This window comes from Budorcas taxicolor, chromosome 7 (assembly GCF_023091745.1).
Source record: "Budorcas taxicolor isolate Tak-1 chromosome 7, Takin1.1, whole genome shotgun sequence".
In the NCBI taxonomy this organism is placed as follows: domain Eukaryota; kingdom Metazoa; phylum Chordata; class Mammalia; order Artiodactyla; family Bovidae; genus Budorcas; species Budorcas taxicolor.
In genome coordinates, this window is record NC_068916.1 from 71,008,785 (window position 1) to 71,027,777 (window position 18,993).

The following is an 18,993-nucleotide window of genomic DNA, read 5'->3' on the forward strand; positions in this document are numbered from 1 at the left end:
TGTGCTGCCTCGAGAAGGGTTTTGCTTACACTTCAGTTGCTGTTTCAAGTTCCTTTTTCTGTAGATGCCTTAACTAGAGAGATGGTCCTAATGCATTTCTTGTATTTGCTTAGGGATAACTAAGGTTCATTTTTATGATTTGGGGGAACTATTTGATCTTATTATCAAATTTGTCACGTCTCAAAGTATGTATGCTTTGGATATCTAGGAGCAGTAACATCTTCCCTTTGTTATTTTTAGGTTAAAAAAAATTTTTTTTTCGTATATCCTGATTTATCAATTATCACTTCTTTTTTTAAGAGAACTAAAGATTCTCTGAAAGTTTTGTCTCTTTATATTTTAGTATTAAATATTTCAAACCTGAGAAAGGAGTGAGTAGGCAATTATCTTTTAGTATCCTAACTATAATTCTGTATGTGGCAATGAATATGAGTTTATCACCATTTTCTCTCTAAGGTATTTAGTCAACTAGTGGTTTTTAACATAGTTTCTTTTAGCTCTATAAAATGTCTCTCCAGACACTTCATGGAAGCATTTTTAGCCTGGTTGACTCTATGAAAGCAGAATATCTTTAATGAAAAATATAGAGAGTTTTTTTCTTCATCCTGGGCTGTTAATTCCAGATTTTAGTCTCTTTCATCTGTCCAGTTTCCTAATCCCCTTTCAAAACTCTTTGCTAAATTGATAAGCCAAGTGAAAGGTGAATGTATAGAATGGAAAGCTATACATCCTGAGGTCATTTGGAATACAGTAATATCAGAAATAAAACCATAACAACTTCTTATATTTTCCCTTATCCTCAGATTACATAGAAGCCGAAAGTTCTTATACTCGCGCCCTGCAGACGTGTCCCTCCTGCTTCCAGAAAGACCGGTCTGTTCTGTTTTCCAACAGAGCTGCAGCAAGGATGAAACAGGTATGTCTTAGACCCTGTCTTTTTCAGAAGCACATGAATTTGCACTGTTTTTGTAGGATAGCTTCTCGCCGGAAACAAGCATAGGGGCTTTAAAGTTGCTGCCTCTCTTTTCCTGCACCTATATTTCGCTGATTTAAAGGGCATGGGAAGGATAGAAGCATAATTTTGAAAAACTTAAGTCAGATTACTGTTCGTATTCCTTATTAAAGTGGCTGAGTGAATACTTTCACAGAAGGAAGCCTGGCACAGTTTCTACCAAACCAGGGTAGGTTAATGAATCAAACAGCCAAGTAGTACATGTCCTAGCGTAGCTCCAGCTGCTTACTCCAGGCCTCTGGAACTTTAGATAAGACTCAAAGGGACAGGAAGCCGTGCTTGAAACGACTTCAAGGTGCTTATCCCTGAGATTCTGATTTTCTGTTGAAAGTATGGACATAGGGAGAAGCGTCCAAGAGCTGAGGTGAAAAGTACCCTTAAATGCAAAATGGGTGTCAGGGAAAATTCAGAAGCATTTTTGTATTTCCAAAGGATTGAGAGCCTGGTGTGGCAGGGTGAATGTAGAGTAGAGGAGAGTGTCGTGATATTTGTTTGGTATCATGTCGGTATTAAAAGTTAGATTGGTGATTTGTTGATATTCCTGTTTAGACAGCATAGTAAATCTTCCTGGCTTGAAATGGTGAGAGCTTGAAAAAACAAACAGTACCACTTGTTAAAGACTACTTATATTCAAAGCACAAGGGTAGAATTTTTTTTACCTTTAAGTTTAGGATTATTAGGGTGGCTATAACAAAAACCACAAAGCAGGCGTAAGATTGGGTGAAGTGGTTTTCTGTTTGTTTTGATCAGGTATCTATGTCATTTTCTTTTTGATGTTGACTGATGAGGGTTTTTAAAGGGGAGAGGTGGGGGCTGCGCTTGAATGTTTGGGCATTCAAAAAGTTTTATTTTAATCCAGGCTTGTGTGTTTTGTTACTGGGTTCAGTGTACAGGGTGAAGTTTTAATATTTTTAGAGTGATTCATGTGACATAAGAGAGGGAATAATTTTAGAGCATACAGAGTATACAAACAGACATTTTGTATTAGGGGAAATAAAACAATTTTTAGATTTATTTAAAACAACATTCATTAATACATTCTACCATCGATCAGAATTCACAACTAACAGTCTTTCCACTTAGCTGGAAAATTCTGATTTCACTTTTGCCTCTGGGAGACATCAAGCCACATTCATAGACTGGAAATTGTCATTGTGAATTGAGATCGAGGACACCTTCAGTGTCAGAGAAAACGCACCATACCCATTTGGCTCCTGGAATTTGGGATTCTTTGTTCTCATAGTTGCCAAAATTAGTGACATTGCTAGCCTTAGGCTAGTATGAGCAACTCATTCCTGAGTTAGGAAAATGGATGGCCTTGCTAGTCTTCTGTCATGGCTGAGGGGAACTCAGAAGAAACTTGCTATGTAACTCTGACCTCTACAAGGGATAAGTTTGCTGGTGGGCTCTTTTTGTTTTATTCTTTCAACTTTCATTCTTAATATTTTTAAGAAGATTCTAAAATTACAGACTTGGAGACTTTTAGGAATGCACTGAAGTGATTTAAGGAGCCTATTCTGAGTTTAAGGAAGTGATAGGTTAAATATTTTAAGAAGAATTTCTGAAAGACAAGTTTGCAGGCTCAGCATCCCTGATGGGGTATGCCTGGCTAAGCTTCATGTTTCACGTCTGGAGGGGGAAAAGGCAAACCTGGAGTTAGGGCAGTTTTTAGCTCTAGGCCTGACTACACTACAGTAAACAAAGTCCCACAAAAAATAGGTTCTAAGAATTGTTACTTGGGGGCACAAAGAATACCACCACATCAGCTGTACACACATGTTATATAGATTTACTCCTATATCAGAAACTTTAAAAATGACATTGTGTGCCTCAGACTTAACAGTTACCTAAAAGTTAGGGAAATACTGACTTCCAGTTTTCTGTACTACAGGACTTCGTGTTAGAGTTTTTAGTACGTGAATTGCTATTTTGGACATTGGAAGAGATAATGTAGTTAGTGTTTCCCAGACGACTCTGGAACCTGTTTTTGGTTATTGTGGGTAAAGTACACATACTATAAAATTGACCATTTTAACCATTTTTAGATACATTCATAGTATTAGGCAATGATCATCATGTCCGGTTCCAGAAATTTTTTATGACCCTAAGAAAAACCCATTAAGTAGTCACTCCCCATCCTGGAACTGTTTTTGATTGAATCCTGAAACTCAATTTGGTAGACAGTGCTCTAAAATATTCTACAAAGTATTTGGCATTTGCCATAGTAGCCATTATGGAAGTATTAATAGCAGATGAATATCAGAGCTAGAATCTAGTTCTTTTGAGAATCTGGTTCTCAAGCTAGAATCTAGTTCTTTTGAAATCCTATGTTCTTTTCACTATGCTGTGCTTCTCAATTCAGCAAATTAAATTAGATTTTTGGCCGGTTCTTTTGTATTTTTGTTTGGTTAGTGAATCAATTAAGGTTCATAACTGAGACTACATGAGAAGCCATGCCCTGTCTGTATGTGGACCACCTCTGTACTTCCTGGAAAATACCACTTTGGGTGTGATATGTAACAGTTCACCAACGAGGAAGGTTACTCATTCAGTTATGCATGTGTCAGTCATTTGTCCTGTTTATTGATCACAGAGTTTTCTCACTATCAACATTCTGATGTAAAATGTCGCAGGCCAATTGCAGCAATCTTTAAATAAAGATACTTCAGGAGGAAGCTCCTTGAATAATCTGTTGCCAGAAGTCTTTCAAGTCAGCTGTCAGCATAGTTTGAATTTTAGCTTGGAAGTGGCATGCATGTTTTGGTGTGATTTCCTTGAAAAGCATGCATCTATCTGTGTAAGCAATTATTAATGATCAATTTATGTCATTGAGCCTTTGAGCTGTTGAGACAGAATTAGGGTGACACATATTAATGATCTATTTCCTTTTAGGACAAGAAAGAGATGGCCATCAGTGACTGCAGCAAAGGTACAGCTTTTTGGTCTTGTACATGGTGACATACAAGAGCATTACCTCAGCTGTTGTTTAGTTGCTGAGCTGTGACCGACTCTTTTGTGACCCCGTGGACTGTAGCCCACCAGGCTCCTTCGACCATAGGGTTCCCAGGCAAAGAATACTGAAGTGGGTTGCCATTTCATTCTCCAGGGGCTCTTCCTGACCCAGGGATTATACCTTTGTCTCCTGCTTTGGCAGGTGGATTCTTTACCACTGAGTCACCTGGGAAGCCTGTTACTTCAGCCAGACAACAAATGCAGAGGCTGTCAGTCAGATGTGTACTTGTACACATGCACCCTTCTGGGGCTGCTAAATGAGAAGCTTCGGGTCTTTCTCAGAGGTGTCCTGCACAGTAGTCATCTTAGTGAAAGCATTTTTTGAATGGACAGTTCAGTCAGTTTATCCTGTATTGGTAAATACGTGGAGAAAATTCAAACCTACCTTGGCCACAGAAACAGTATATACTTCTTGTGTGCTTGCTTTTGAAATTGAAGATCTTCGCTGCTGTTGGGGCTTCTGAATCCATGTGCTTGGATAGCAGTGGTGGTTTCTATTAGGGAAATGGTACTCCGTTCAGATGTTGTACTTAATCCAGATCTCCTTGCCATCATTTTTTATCAAGTTCAACACAGTGAATCCAGTCTTTGTCATCTGATGTCTGAGTTCCATAATGATCTTTTCATTCCACCACCTCATAGAGACAGCTCCAGACATAGGGTCATTATTGTTTTTGTTTTTTTTCCAAAAAATTTCCTGACAGGCCAGATGGTAGTCTTGTCTTTATAACCTGCTTGATGTGGGGAACACACATAATCTTGTTCCTTGCATCTTGCTACTCGCATGAGTTTTTTCAAGCTAATATTGTTTTTTAAATTTGTATTTTCTTCTCCATTTTGGATAATATTTTCTCCTTTGGATAATATTTTCTCTGAGAGAATCAGAGTTTAAAAGAACTGTATTTAAAAAAAAGAAGAACGTTATATATTATCAAATCCTGCTCTCAGACCAAGCATGAATTCCCTCATCTGTTTTATTTCTTGAGATTTTTTAATAATATTAATTAGTCACCTTCTCTTCTTTATACTTGGCAATTCATTAGAGTCTCTGAATGAAACTTAACATATTAGGATCTAGCAAACTTATTCTGATCTATTACTGTCTTGGACTGGAACTAATTCTAAATGTACTGTTTTGTTTGGAAGAAGATATTTAACCTTAATCTCTGTGAGATGTGTGGCTTTGACGAGTTTAAGTTAGGAACAAGCTGCAGTTTTCAGAGTTCTTTCCTTGGTAACCAAATGGTGAGAAAATAGCTTGTAAGCTGATTAGCGGGGAATACACTAGAAAACAGTACATCTCTAGCTGTCGCCCTCAGTCTAGGAGCCAAGAGAATGAGAGGAAGTGGGGGGAAGTGTTTGTTTTCCAGATTCATTTTTGGTTTTGGTTAAACCAAAATACATGTGCTTATACTTAGTTGTTATGACTACATATGGTTTATTGAATCCATGCACAAAATACATTAACAGTAGTACAGTTTATTTGGATTAAGTAGTACAGATTATTTGGATATACAGGACCTTTCATTCCTCTGCCCCCCAAATAAACACATGTTCACTCTGTGTACAAACTTTGGCAAAGGACTTAACTCATTTGGAGCTCTTTACTATGAAATACTATACAAGAACCTGTATGAAAACTGTGGAACAATATTTAACGCCAGTCACCTTTATGCTTTTAGCTTAGCATGTAAATAAAGTTTAAGTTAATTCTCTATATGGATTGAGAAAGCAAGTCACAAGTTAGAGTGGTAAGTTGGTGTTAGAGGTTTTTATAAAGTAGTCATAGGGAGTTCCCTAGTACAGTGGTTGGGACTTAGTGCTTTCACTGCCAGGGCCCGAGTTCAGTCCTTGGTTGGGAAACTAAGATCCTGTCAGTTGTGCGGCCAATAAGAAGAGTAACCCTGGAAGGATTCCATCTCTTCAGTCAGTATTTGCATTGTTACAAGTTATCCACTAGTTGAGAAAAGGGGGCAGTATAGGCGTTAAGGTGTCAACTAGGGGGTTCAGTTTTTTAAAAAATGATGTAGTAGAGGTCCCTGGAGTATTTTAAGAGAATATGGTGTGCTAGACTAAGGGGAGGTTGACAGTGTGTAAAGTTGAAATCCTGCAGTTTAGGTTCTTTCAGAAAACCTTCTCCTGAACCAATATCCCCTTCCAGGCTCTGCACCATTTCTGTCATCTGCTTCATTGAAAGACTGTCTGCACATGAAGTAGTCCATCCATACCGTGTAGTTTATATCTTCGGTCCTGCCCTGTAGGAGCCCTGTATCCCACTGCCAACTTGACATCTCCCTGGGATGTCTGGTCCCGTGGCGTGGCGGATGGAACGTGCCCAGAACAGACTCTGGTGCCTCACAGTCCCACACATACATGAATGCATGAAAACAACTTGCAGTTAGTTTTTTTCATACTAGTGAATGGCATTGTTATCTATTCACTTGCTGAAATCTAAAACCTTTGGAGTCATCCCTGAGTTATTCTCTCATTCCACATGGCTTAATTAATTAGCAAGTCCACTGGGCTCTGATTCAGAGACATTTCCTTAATCTGGCCTCTCCTTCCCATCTCCACGTTTAGCAGCTTAGTGAGCTGTCGTCTGGACTATTGCAGTGACCTCCCGGCTGTCTCACTGCTTCCACCCATACCATTTACACTGTAGCCAAAGTGAGCTTTTAAAACTGTAAATCAGATTATGTCTTAATCTGCTTGAAACTATTCCAGTGGCTTCTTATCACACTTAAAAGGTCTAGTAAATGAACTATATTCCAATAAAAATTATAATAAATGACTAAAATAGACAATCAGCAAGGACCTACTTACTCTGTGGCACAGGAAACTCTACTCAGTACTCTGTATTAACCTAAATGGGCAAAGAGTCTGAAAAAGAGTAGATGTGTGTGTATGACTAAATCACTTTGCTCTACACCTGAAACTAACACAACATTGTGAATCAACTGCATTATTCCAATATAAAAGCTGTTGAAAAAATACAAAATAGAAAAAGTCCAAGCTCCTTCCCTGGCCAGCAAGGCCTCCATGACCTGCTTGTTGGGTATGTTCAGCCTCATCGCTTCTGCACCTCTGCCTGTCACCAAGATGCCAAAGTTATTCTTGCTTTTAGATCCTTTACTCTTTTTAGTTCTTTTTCCTATACTGTCTGCCTCCACTTTTCAAATAGCTGGCTGCCCTCAAATAATCCCTTTTCATATTGTTTCCACTCTTTATAAAGTCACTCATTCCCCTCTTTTGAATTTACATCACCTTGTTTTATTTTTCTCTGTAGCTCTATAGCTCTCTGAAATTATTTGTATGCCATCTTCTGTTGCCTCCTAGAATAGCTTAAAGCCTCATGAGGACTTGGACCTGGTCTGTTCTGGTTACCACTGTACTCTGGAGGGTCACTACCCTAGTGCATATATTAGGTATAAACAGACAGTTACTGAAAACATGAATGAATTTAAAAATGAGGACATCATTTGAAAAGAAAAAAGTTTTAGAGCCATGATACTGCTTTTTAACAGAAAAAGGAAAAACACAAGAATAGAAGAATGTAGTGTACTTGAACCAAAATATGGGCACCAGATTATTATAAGGCATTTGTTGTTGGATCCAAGAAAGGATATTACACACTAGTGACCTAAGGGTGTTAGAGCAAGAGTTTGAAAGAACAGTGAGGATTTAGCTAAAAATATAACCTTAGCTGTCATTGTGTGACCTCCGTAGTTGAGGCCTAGAAAACGAGAAAGTAAATGATAGTCTGCCACTGTTCTGCCTCAGTTCTTTAACATGCACCTTCCAATTCCCCTCACTTTTTCCCTGTGCACTAGGTGGAAACCAGAACCTGGGGTATAGACCAGGGTTGGGTAAACTACAGCCACAAGCCAAATGCAGCCTGAATGCCACCTGCTTTTGTACAGCCTGCAAGCTAAGAATGGTTTTTACATTTCTAAATCATTGGAAGTAAAATCAAAAGAGAAGTAATATTTCAGGACACATGAAAATTATGTGAGATTCAGGTTTCAGTACCCATCAATAAAATTTTATTGTGATACCATCACCCTTATTTGCTGATGCATTGTCTGTGCTTGCTTTCATGCTGCAATAGCAGCGTTCAGTAGTTGTAACAGTCTGTCCCACAAAGCCTGACATCTTTACTACCTGCCCTTTACAGAAAAAGTTTGCTGAACCTACGTATAACCTTTAACAAATAACTCTTCTTACGGAGCCACGGAGAATGATTATTGAGGAAACTTGATATAACTGAGGGTGTGTAGGACCTTTTTCCTCATGGTAACAGTTACTTCTTCCCCTTTACAGCAATTCAGTTAAACCCCAGCTATATCAGGGCAATACTGAGGAGAGCAGAGTTGTATGAGAAAACTGACAAGCTGGATGAAGCCCTGGAAGACTATAAATCCATATTAGAAAAAGACCCATCAGTACATCAAGCAAGAGAAGCTTGCATGGTAAACTTAATTTTTTACAAAAATATTTTCTATTCCTTGTGTTACTAGTCATTGAATCTTAAATAATCTTTTGAGACACAACTACATGCCATTTCTATGCTTTTGAGAAGCTTATTGGAAGGAATATGCAGGAGATAGAGCTTTGAAGTGGTGGCTGCAACGCATTGCGCCCTGTGCTATTTAATCTTCATTCTAAAACTGTTGTCTTGTATAAACCTTTGACCTCTAGGGTTAACAAGAACCTTCTTTTGTTGCTGGACTAGGGAAACCTTGTCTGCTTATAGGTGTACAGTTTAGTCGAGAGTGAGCCTTAATATTATAGATAATAAATTTCTGGTTTTCTTTTCCTTACTCAGTCACCAAGGTTCTACTCATTGTCATATGTGCAGAACATTTCTAGTTGAAAATATCCTAATCTTTTTATCCCTCTTAAAATGACTCTAGTTCTTGTCCGTGTCACTAAAAATCCTTTTCCTTCTAAATGTCATATTTTTATGTCAATAGTAAATTAAAACTAAATAGTACTTGTTTTCCTCTCTTTAAAAATAACTGTATGTTTGCGCCTTTACCTTTATCATCACTCTCTATCTCCAGTGCATAGAGTAATGTGTACTCTTAAGGATTTGCTGCAAAATTGGATGTGTGTCTCACTGCCCCAAAGTAATAGGTGTTCAAATAAGTTCGACTCACACCGGCTTTAGCTAACCAGGTTTCTTGATTGCCGGACTTTTCAGAGGGCATTAGAATGGGAGGTCTGTCCTGAACCCAGTATGTAGCAGAGATGGCAGGAGCCAGAGAGCTACAGGCGTCTTTTATTTAGCCAGACTTCTTGGTTATGTTTTTTTAATTGAGGCTAGTTACCAACATTTTAAAATGGAAAGAATTTTTAAATGGATAAACTTTTATCCATTTCAAGTGGATAAAATTAAATGGGTAAAAATCTAAGTCGGGCTCCTTTTGAAAATTGGAAAATGTGGACATGCTGGCTGCTCCTTGAACTCGCACATGCTGGCGTGGGGCTGGAGTGCTCCGATTACATGGCTGAGCACACCAGTGCTATTGCCTTACACCCGGTCCATTACTTACTTACGTTTCCTGTCAGTCCTGAGGGCATCTGAGCCCCTACTCCACAGGATCTCCCATTTAGTTCATGTGTTTTTCCACCAGGCAGACCTGAGAAATGTTGACTCATCTCCCTGCATTCATATCAAAATCCTAGGTAGTTTGGGTTTTGTTTTGCTTTGTTTTTATACCCACTTGAGGTGAGTTCCTTCGGTCACAACAGGTCTTTTATTTACCTAGAAATGGAGCAATCGGAGAAAAGTTCATTTGGGTAATTAAAATACATATGTAATTTGAAAGCAGTTTTAATCCTTTATCTGACTTTTAACGTATCTGAATGGTGTTAGGATTAACTTAAATTGGACATGAGGAAAGGGAATAGAGTACTTAAAATCTTGGCTAAATTCATGGTGGCCTTTATCCTTGTCAAATTAAGTGTTAAGACAAAGGGAGCCTTTTATTAAAGCTTGTTGTTATAGGCGTAAAGAATTTATTTTATCTTGAATTATTGCAACAGAGTTAATACGGGAATTGCAGAGGGTGTGGGGGCAACTCCAGAGCTAACAGTGCCCAGAGCAGACCTGCGGCTCTCAGCTGGAGGCGGTCTGGTTCCGGGGGACATTTGGCTACGTGGGGGACCACTTTGTCATGGTGGGGAGGGTCCTGTTGGCATCGCTGAAGGCCGTGGATGCTTTGACCACTGCACTGTGCACAGGGCAGCCCCAATAGCAAACTGCCCTGTCCAGACTCAGTAGTGCCAGGTTGAAAAGCCCTAAGCTGGATGATCATTTCGGAATATCTCATATCAATCTGATGCTTTCTCAACAATTAAGTTACATAAAGAAAGGACCTCAAGTTACAAAATACAAGTGAGCAGAAAATATATATAAATATCAGCCATTATCCCACCACCTGAATATACCACTGTAAACATCTGATGTTTATCCTTTCAGATATTCTGTGTGTGTGTACGCGTATGTGTATTTTTCACCAAATTTTTATCGAGGCCCTCCTGAGTCCACTCCAGTGACCCAGGAACTGTGTATAGCATTGAACCAAACAAAACTCCTGTCTCTGTAGTGCCCCCACAGAGAACTATTGGGGATTTTTCTGTAGTTAGTGGGACCATATATGTGTGCTTTAACCTGATCTCATTTTCACACAAGGTTTGTAAAAATGTTTCTCAAGTTCAAAATAAAGCCAAAAGATTTTCACAACCATTGTTTTGGTGCTTTTTCCCTCAGAGATTACCTAAGCAAATTGAAGAACGGAATGAAAGACTGAAGGAAGAGATGTTAGGTAAGTCTGCCTCCCTTACCTTCTCTTTACCATAAATAGCTCAGCTGGGGGATGCGGCCATCCGTCCTTTTATTCATCAGAGGAGAACTCAACAGTTGGAAACAGCTTTGAGGCCCTTCTGTGGTTCAGTACCAGCACCTTGGGGCTTGTGAGTTATTACTCAGTTTTGACTCTAAAGGACCAATGTGGTTTAGAGTGGATATCAGCTTTTCAAAAACTAAACTTCCATTTTGCTTTTATTTTTTTGGTAAGTTTTCCTGCCTTCAAAATGCAAACATAATTAACGCCCAACCCTGGGGGTGCCACCAACCTCTCTTTCAGATCATCAGTTTCATAAAAACAGTTGAGTTTGTTCACTGAGGAAACAACTTCAGTTTTTAAGTTCATTAGGATGCAATCAGTACAAGCCAGTACCCTGTGAAAACCAAGGGGATTTTTGTTTTGAAAATAACGTTCAGAGACCCTTTAGTATTTGAGAAGACATGAGAGGGTAAGAATTAGTAGTAAATGGGAAGAGGGGAAAAAACTGTGTGGGTGGAGTCAGGGGAAATGGTTTCATTTGACCCATGTTTTAATTAGTTCTTACATTGGCCAAACCGTGTGTTTATGGTTGGGATTAGAGGGTTTGTCATTGTAAACAGTCTGCTTGACCAAGAGGAGTAAAGGTTCCTGGACAGAGACCTGCCCAGCATAATCTGCTTATAACCTGTGTGATAGTTGTCTGTTCATGACCTCCTGTATGTTTTCCTTATGAAGAATCTATATCATGAATTGCAGTCGCATGGGCCAAAAGGAAAGATCACTTAAAATATATTGAGCCTGGCCATTCATGGCCTTTAGGCATCAGTATCAGAGAATGAGACAAATTTCCCAAAAGATCACTGACAGAGTTGATTGAGGAGAAACTACTGACCTAGTAAATCCAAGTGTGGGCCCTTCTTGGTGGACTCAGACTCCTAGGAGCGCTGCTTCAGACATGGGCAGATCTGTGGAGCCTTCCTCATTTCTTCCAAAATTGGCTTTTTCTCTAATTTACATTTTTAATCAAATTTGACATCATGTTTGAGCCAAAAAGTTATTTTGAAGGTACTTTTTCTTCAAAGAAGGAAGAAGAGAGTATTCCTCACCTGTTCACAATGATTATTTATTTTAGCAAAAAATAATTCACAATGATTATTTATTTTATTTGCATTTAGCTGAGCTGGATTTTGTGCTGAAAGAGAAGACTTGGTGAGTGACTGTACTGGTCACTTAGGCACTGATCTCTGGGTCCACTGTTTTTAAATCACCATGAAACAATAAATGGATAAATATAAACTGAATCTTACTGCCATTGTTGGTTCCAGATGGAATTAAGTTCCGTCTGTCCTTGTCACTCAGTTCTCATAAGCTGATGTTTCTTGTCTTGTGGTTTTGGCAGTTACTTATGTTGTTCCTTTCATGAACAACTTAGCTCGCTTGGTAAATCATACGTCAGTTTGTTGTTACACATCAGTAGTCTGAATGACCAGACTCCTTTATTTTCTTCATGAATATAATGACAGTGAATAAAATACTGCTTCTTGGTATCATCTCCCATAGGAGAGCCTTAAAGGGAGAAGTCACTGTCAGCATTGTATGAGCTTCCTGGTGTGTTCCTTCCTCATTGCAGATGAACTAGTTTTGATTCGTGCACTTTGAGATCCTTGGAGGCTGGTCTCCAGATGCTCAGAGCCACCTCACTTACTCAGAAGTCCTGTGCAGGCTTTTTGCAGTGGACTGCATGACTTTTAGTTTGTTCAGTACTCTTGATTTTCTTTTCCTTTTCTCTCTGTAACTTGACTTCCTTTTTGTTGGAAATGTACCCCCCTCCTTGGGAAAAAAATTCTAATTGAAACTATGAGTGGGCAGAACATACTTACTCCTCACTTCTTAGCCTGTCATTTGTAAATGTCATCCTTAGAACAGGAGTGGCCACTGGTCATAGTGCCACAGTCCTTGCCAGAGAGGATGATTGTGCTGACGTTAGATTAGAGGAAAGGGGTCAGTCACTGGAGTGTTTACTTGTTTGCCCTCTTCTCTTCTCTGGGAAGACAGCCTCCCTGTGGTAGCCAGGGAACATAAGGTTTAAAAGGACTGCAGGGTATAGTCAGTGGTTTGATGAGGTGGGGAAGATGCCCTGGACAGAGCATCTAGCTTCTGTTCCACCCATTCCAGATGATCTGTCTTCCCACCTCAGCTGAGAGTCTGTCCTGACCTGGAAAACCTAGAGCTGGACGTGAAACTCATTGACTCCCTCAAAGGTCAAGAGCCGTGGGTGAGGTGTTGCCCCAATGACCCTGCCTTTCTTTCACTAGCTTCCAGCTGCTCGGCACACACGGGGGCCTTGTTCGCCATCCAGTCCAGCTTTCCACTTGTACCGTCCCCTCCTTCCACCTTCTTGGAACATGTTACCAGTCCCCTGAGTCCTGAAGTTACTCAGGTGTTCGTTCCTGTCCACTAGCATCCTAAAGAGTGTGCATTTGTGAACTAAATTAAGAACACCACCTTGTATGTTCCATGTTAAAAAGTGAGATGTGGAGCTGGAGGTAACTTGTTCATGTCATTGTAAGGGTTCTTTTGACTCTTCCTTTGCATTAGGTGCTTCTGTGTAAGTGATTCAGGTTCCTAGAATCTGGTCGCTCCCTTGCCTGTTTCTGTCCCTGAAAGCTGCTGCAGCCATGCTCCTTTCCCACATTTCTCTTCCTGCTGCACTCCCCAGTCCTTAGCTCAGACTGTGCACTTGCCGTGCGGTGGGTCTGGCCAGCAGAGAGTCTCAGCCAGCTCACGTTGCTGTGGCCCCTCAGTAGGGAGGGCCAGTTTGGGGTTTCAGTGCCCTCCCTGTCTTTTGCCTCATTTCCTGGTTGCTATTCCCATAGCTCCTCCTCTCGAGAGAATCACTCCTGCTGCTTTGATAGTTCTTGGTAGGGAACTAACTTCCACTTTCACCCCGGAGCTAATATATAAGCATTTGAATTGGGTGTAAGTTTTATTTTCTGTATTCTGTGCTGTCTCTTAATTTGCCTTTTGCTCAGAGGACATTAGGAGTCAGCTGCACGGCTTAGTTTCCTGTCTCAGAAGAGGAAATGCAGTGTCAGGATTCACTTGTGTGCAGTCTGGTTCTCCTAATAGAGGATCTATTCCACGAGGCCCAGACCTCAGTGATCTTGAGAAGGTCTTCCTGCCTCTCCTGACAGTAAGCTGACTACTGCACAGTCACTATCTCCAAAGAGAAGTGATGTATAACAAGTCAGTTGGTTTATTATAATACAGTGTTGCTTGCAGACACAGAAATTTAATATTTATCAGAACTGGATCCAGTACCAAGCCTTGATCTCTAGTCGTAAGTGTTCTTGTCTGAGCCCAAGCACTGTTGGACTCTTCTCTTTGCCATGGGATCTGGTCTGAGAGATGAGACCCTTACAGTTAAGGACATGTGGACACGTTCAGGCTGAGTGGGTGGTACCAGGTTTGCTACAAGTGGAAAGAAAGGAACCTGATTGATTACTGCCCAGATAAGGGGCAGGTGAAATCTGGCAGCCAGTGGAGAGTGTGGGAGATGGGCCAGATGGCAGATGGTCCTGTCTGGGGTCTGCAGAAGCTGCTTGAGTCTCTGAGAGTCCAGCCTGACTGAGCAGCAGCAGGAAGTCTGTGAGCATGTGATCGTGTACACAGCTGAAAGCTTGCTCTCGCTGAAGGTGCTTCTCTACCACCATCGTAAACAGGGTGAATTGGGCAGACACCACAACTTGGTTCTACCTTAATGTTGGGCTCTGTTTCCTAATGTCCCCATTGGTCCTACGCTGATTTTAGAGCGTCGTCAAATTGAACTGTAGTTGATTTACAAAGGTGGCTCAGCAGAAGAAAAAAAAAAACCTGCAGTGCAGAAGAGGCAGGTTCCGTCCCTGGGTTGCAAAGATTCCCTGGAGAAGGAAATGGCAACTCACTCCAGTATTCTTGCCTGGAGAATTCCACGGACAGAAGGGCCTGGCAGGCTATAGTCCATGGGGTCGCAAAGAGTCGGACACAACAACTAAACAAACCATCAGCACCATTGTGTTAGTTTCAGGTATACAGCGTAGTGATTCGGTATTTTTGCAGATTATACACCATTTGAAGTTTTTACAAGATAACGGGTATAGTTCCCAGTGTATCTTTTTGCTTATCTATCGTATATATAGTAGTTTGTGTCTTTTATTTCCATATCCCTAATTTCAGAGCTTCTTTACCCGACAGCATAGACATCAGCTGTTTGTTCAGTGAATAAATGGCCTCTTTCCTGTAATGTTGCACTAGCTCTCTGTCAGAACCTTTGGGTTTATTCTTCACTTTGCCGCACAGCATTATTAACACTGAAAGCTGTTCTCCAACTGTCAGTGGCCTTGGCCGCACCCTCCCGCCTTCCTTTCAGTCCTATGGACTCGCCGCCCTCCTGTGCCCACCTGTCTCCCGTTTTCGCCTGCGCTGCCTACTCCCTCTGTCTCAGACCATTGCAGTCCTGCCTGTCCTTGGCGACTGAAATGCAGATTCACATACACCGCTCTGCTGGGTCCCCTGCTTCCTGCCCAAGCTGGAGGGGATCATCTGCTTACTGACTCTCACAGCATTTTACATCTCGACCATGTGCACTGGCTTGTGTGTGTGTGTGCTTTTCCATCAGACCTAACCTTATTTTGGTATAAAGACAAGGTCATGTATCTTTGCATCCCCCACTGCACATACGTACTTGGTACATATTGGTTAATTCCAGTCAGGTAACCTCAGGTCTTCTCTTACATGGAGACTGTTTAGCCATGTGTCTTTATTATGTGTCTGGTACCTGCCAGGGACTTTATGTGCGTTATCTGTTTGGCAGGCAGGCTTCCCATCTTCTGTTCTGCTGTTCTGGTGGTAATAGTCAAGCTGTTGTGGAATGTTATGAGGGCAGAGATATGAGAATAAAAGGAAAAAGTGATGCCACGTGTGTTAGGTTGGGACCTTGGAGAAACAGAAGCCAAGATTGGATTAGAAATATGAGGGGTTTATTGGAGGGAGCCACCTGCAAGGGGAAGTGAGCAGAAACAGGGAACTGGACGTGACTGGGATCCCATCAGGTCCCTGAGAGGAGTAGGGACCTGGGTCAGAGAAGTCCTGCCCTGCAGGTTAGTCCCAGGGACGCTTCAGCAAAGCCACTGGGGAGCCAACACCGCCTGTCACAGGGGCCCCTGCTCTGTCCTGCAGGGCTGTCACTGACTGAACAGCCGTGGGACCTGCGACCTTGGCGTGGAGGCGCCCTGCATCCAGAGAAGTGTGTGTTCTGGCTGCCACTCAGTGGAATCAGCCAGGCTGAGGTCCCCAGCTCCTCGTGGTACAGGCGCTTCAGCCTGATGGGCAAAGCGAGGGCCAGTGCACGGCCCCTGCTCTGCTCTGTCCTCAGTGTGAATATTCGTGCCCTGGCTTCACTGCCATCTCCAAGGTACAGGGGCCTCCTCACCACCTTCAGTACCTGCTCCCATCCTTCTGAGCCTCTGCCCTCCTGAAACGCCTGCCTCACACCCCTGCACGGGCCTGGGGGCTCCTCTGCACTCTCCCCAATCTGTGTCTGCCTGCTAGACTGTGAGCATCTCAGAAGTTACACCAGAGTAACTCGTACTTTTTAGATCCCAGTGCCTCCTGTAGTGGACACCAGATAATACACGCATTTGCCCTGGAGACTGTTGTTCTGGCGTGGACTATGGACATGCCATGATCCCTTCCCCCGGGTGGTGGCCCCAGGCTTGGGACAGGCACCTCCTTGCTTCACTCACTCTGTGTCAGAGGAGCCAAGGATTGTGCCAGCAGTGACATTTTATTGGGCTTCTTTAAATGTTTGGTTCCCTCCCTGTCCTCTTTCTTCAGTCCCAAGACAGACAAACTGCCAGCGTTCTGGCTGACTCGCGCTCTCCTGGGGAGGCCCTGTCTTTCCTGGCTTCCTATTCACACGTCCGTCCCCTGCCCCATGCGGGGCCTCTCTGTGCTGCCCCCGGCGCGCGGGGACAAGGCCTGTGCAATGACTCTCCCTCCAGCAGCAGCACTGAGCACGTGTGTTCGGATTTGGGAAGCCTGTCTGGAGAGTGGTCAGTCTGGGTTTCTGTGAATATGGTGAGCTTTTCCTGGGGCTAAATCTCAGACTGAGTCCAAAAGTTCTTTCCAAGAGTTCCCCGGAAAGGCCTTGGCATTTAAAGGCATGCATCTTTAAGTTCTTTACCTGGGATTTATTTCAAAGGGGGAGATCTCAGAGCAGCAAAGCTGCCAACAAGGGCAGCAAGGTGAGAAGGAACCTGTACCTCTGCCTCCTCCTCCTCTCCACTGGAAGCAGACCTGCAAGAAAAATTAGAACAGTTTAGAAATGATTGAAATGCGTATTTACCCATCCTAGCCAAGATTTTCCAAAACACCCTCGTTTCAGATATTCATCCTGTTGCCCCACAAATCCCAGTCTCCCAAATGTCCTGGAAACTCCTACTTGCGTATAAGCTCCATGTCCCCCTTACATGGAGAATCAACATAAAAATCCATGGTTATGCTGTGTGTGTGTTCATTTGACTTTATGACATGAACTCACCTTGTGATTGACAAAGAAAGCCCGAAACTCAGGGAGGGAAACTAGGCTGTTGAGGTTGATGGAGCTGTGCAGGAGAGCAAGATCTCCCGTTTCCCCAGAAATGATGAGTTTGGTTTGGAAGCTGAGACTTGACTTGGAAAAGCAGGAGGCTCTTGAGTTTCAACCTCAGGTTCAGTAGAAATCTGCTGAGTGGAATTAGATTCAGCAAGTGGCTCTGCTGTTTCATGGAGAACAGACTTGGAGGCGCCGCGGCCTTCCCCGCCAGGCTTGGCCTTCAGTCCCTGGGGCAGCAGCTCATCACTCAGCCCAGAGAGCCTGTCCCCTAGGGATTCTGGCCAGTGTGGCCAAGAAGTTTTGCTGTCCCAGCGGGGCCTCTTGTGCTCATCTGTGCAAGTGATGGCTCAGGTGGATAGCACTGAAATGACTGCTCTGCTGTTGGTACACTGGGGGCTGAGGGTTTCATAATTTTAAAAGCAGGAGTTTCTTTAACTGCAGAGGAATACTCTATTTTGTAGTCAGATAGGAAGGCAGTTGGAATCTCCTGCTTCTGCCAACTCCCTGTTTTTACTGGACTTTTTGCTTTTACGTTGCAGGTAAACTAAAAGATCTTGGGAACTTGGTTCTCCGGCCTTTTGGACTCTCCACAGAGAATTTCCAGATCAAACAGGATTCCTCTACTGGCTCCTACTCCATCAATTTTGTTCAAAATCCAAATAACAACAGATAACAAAGATAACAATAGCTTTTAAAGCTGGCTTGGAAATTGTATGCAGCTTGGATTAGCAAGGGGAAAGGCCCTGCCAGTGTTTAACTTCTAAAAGCATCTGATCTCAGAGACAGGCTGTCTCGTAGAGCCCCGCGCTCCCTTCTCCCCCTTGTTTTACAATCAGGGTGAAACGCACTTCCTGATACAGTGAGCCTAATTTGATTTCCATTTTATGGTGGTGTCTGTGCTGCTGTTGCCCTGGCTCCGGCTGTCCTTTGTTTTGTCCAGGAGAAAGCCTGCTTATCGAGACTTGCCTCCCTGAGCTCCATAAACACAAACCCAGCTGGAGTCTCCTGGGCTGAGCAAACCTGCCGGGTAGAGACCCCCCGGCCATGCGTGATGGGGTCCCCGCCTGCTGTCCCCTCATCCCAATCGCACACACTGCCCTGCGTGGGCTCCAGCATCTCCTGGTTTCCTCTGGTAATAAATGCTTTCTGTGACAGTCTGAGCTGGGTTGTGAATTTTGTCCCCAAAATAACAGCTAGAGCAGAAGGCATCCTGGCTGTAGGAGGCAGTGTTGATTTCAAGCAGTGTTACTGGAGTCCAGTCCTCCCAGAGCCTTAGCTGCTACCTTGAAGACAATCTGGAGGAGCTGAGCGTCCACCATGTACCAAGATTCAGAAACCCCACCTCACAAGCTGTCTCAGGCCTCTCCAGGTTTGTACAGATGCTTATGAAATCAGTGTTTTTGACCAAGTAACCAGTCTTAGTGATTTCAACTTAAAATAACTTCATTTAGGAATGCTGGTATGTGAATCCCAGAACAAAACTG

At 42.5% G+C, this 18,993-nt stretch overlaps 1 protein-coding gene across 2 annotated transcripts in view; it reads left to right on the forward strand.

The window, feature by feature from the left end:
- TTC1 (tetratricopeptide repeat domain 1) overlaps positions 1 to 18,660 on the forward strand; it is a 48,491-nt gene extending 29,831 nt beyond the window's left edge. For both annotated transcript variants that reach the window (XM_052643592.1, XM_052643591.1), the window contains exons 4-8: positions 804 to 916; positions 3,905 to 3,941; positions 8,345 to 8,493; positions 10,800 to 10,854; positions 18,049 to 18,660. In XM_052643592.1, coding sequence (XP_052499552.1) covers positions 804 to 916; positions 3,905 to 3,941; positions 8,345 to 8,493; positions 10,800 to 10,854; positions 18,049 to 18,182 — 488 coding nt within the window. In that variant the 3' untranslated portion in view covers positions 18,183 to 18,660. The remainder of the gene's footprint in view (positions 1 to 803; positions 917 to 3,904; positions 3,942 to 8,344; positions 8,494 to 10,799; positions 10,855 to 18,048) is intronic.
- The last annotated feature ends 333 nt before the right edge of the window (positions 18,661 to 18,993 follow it).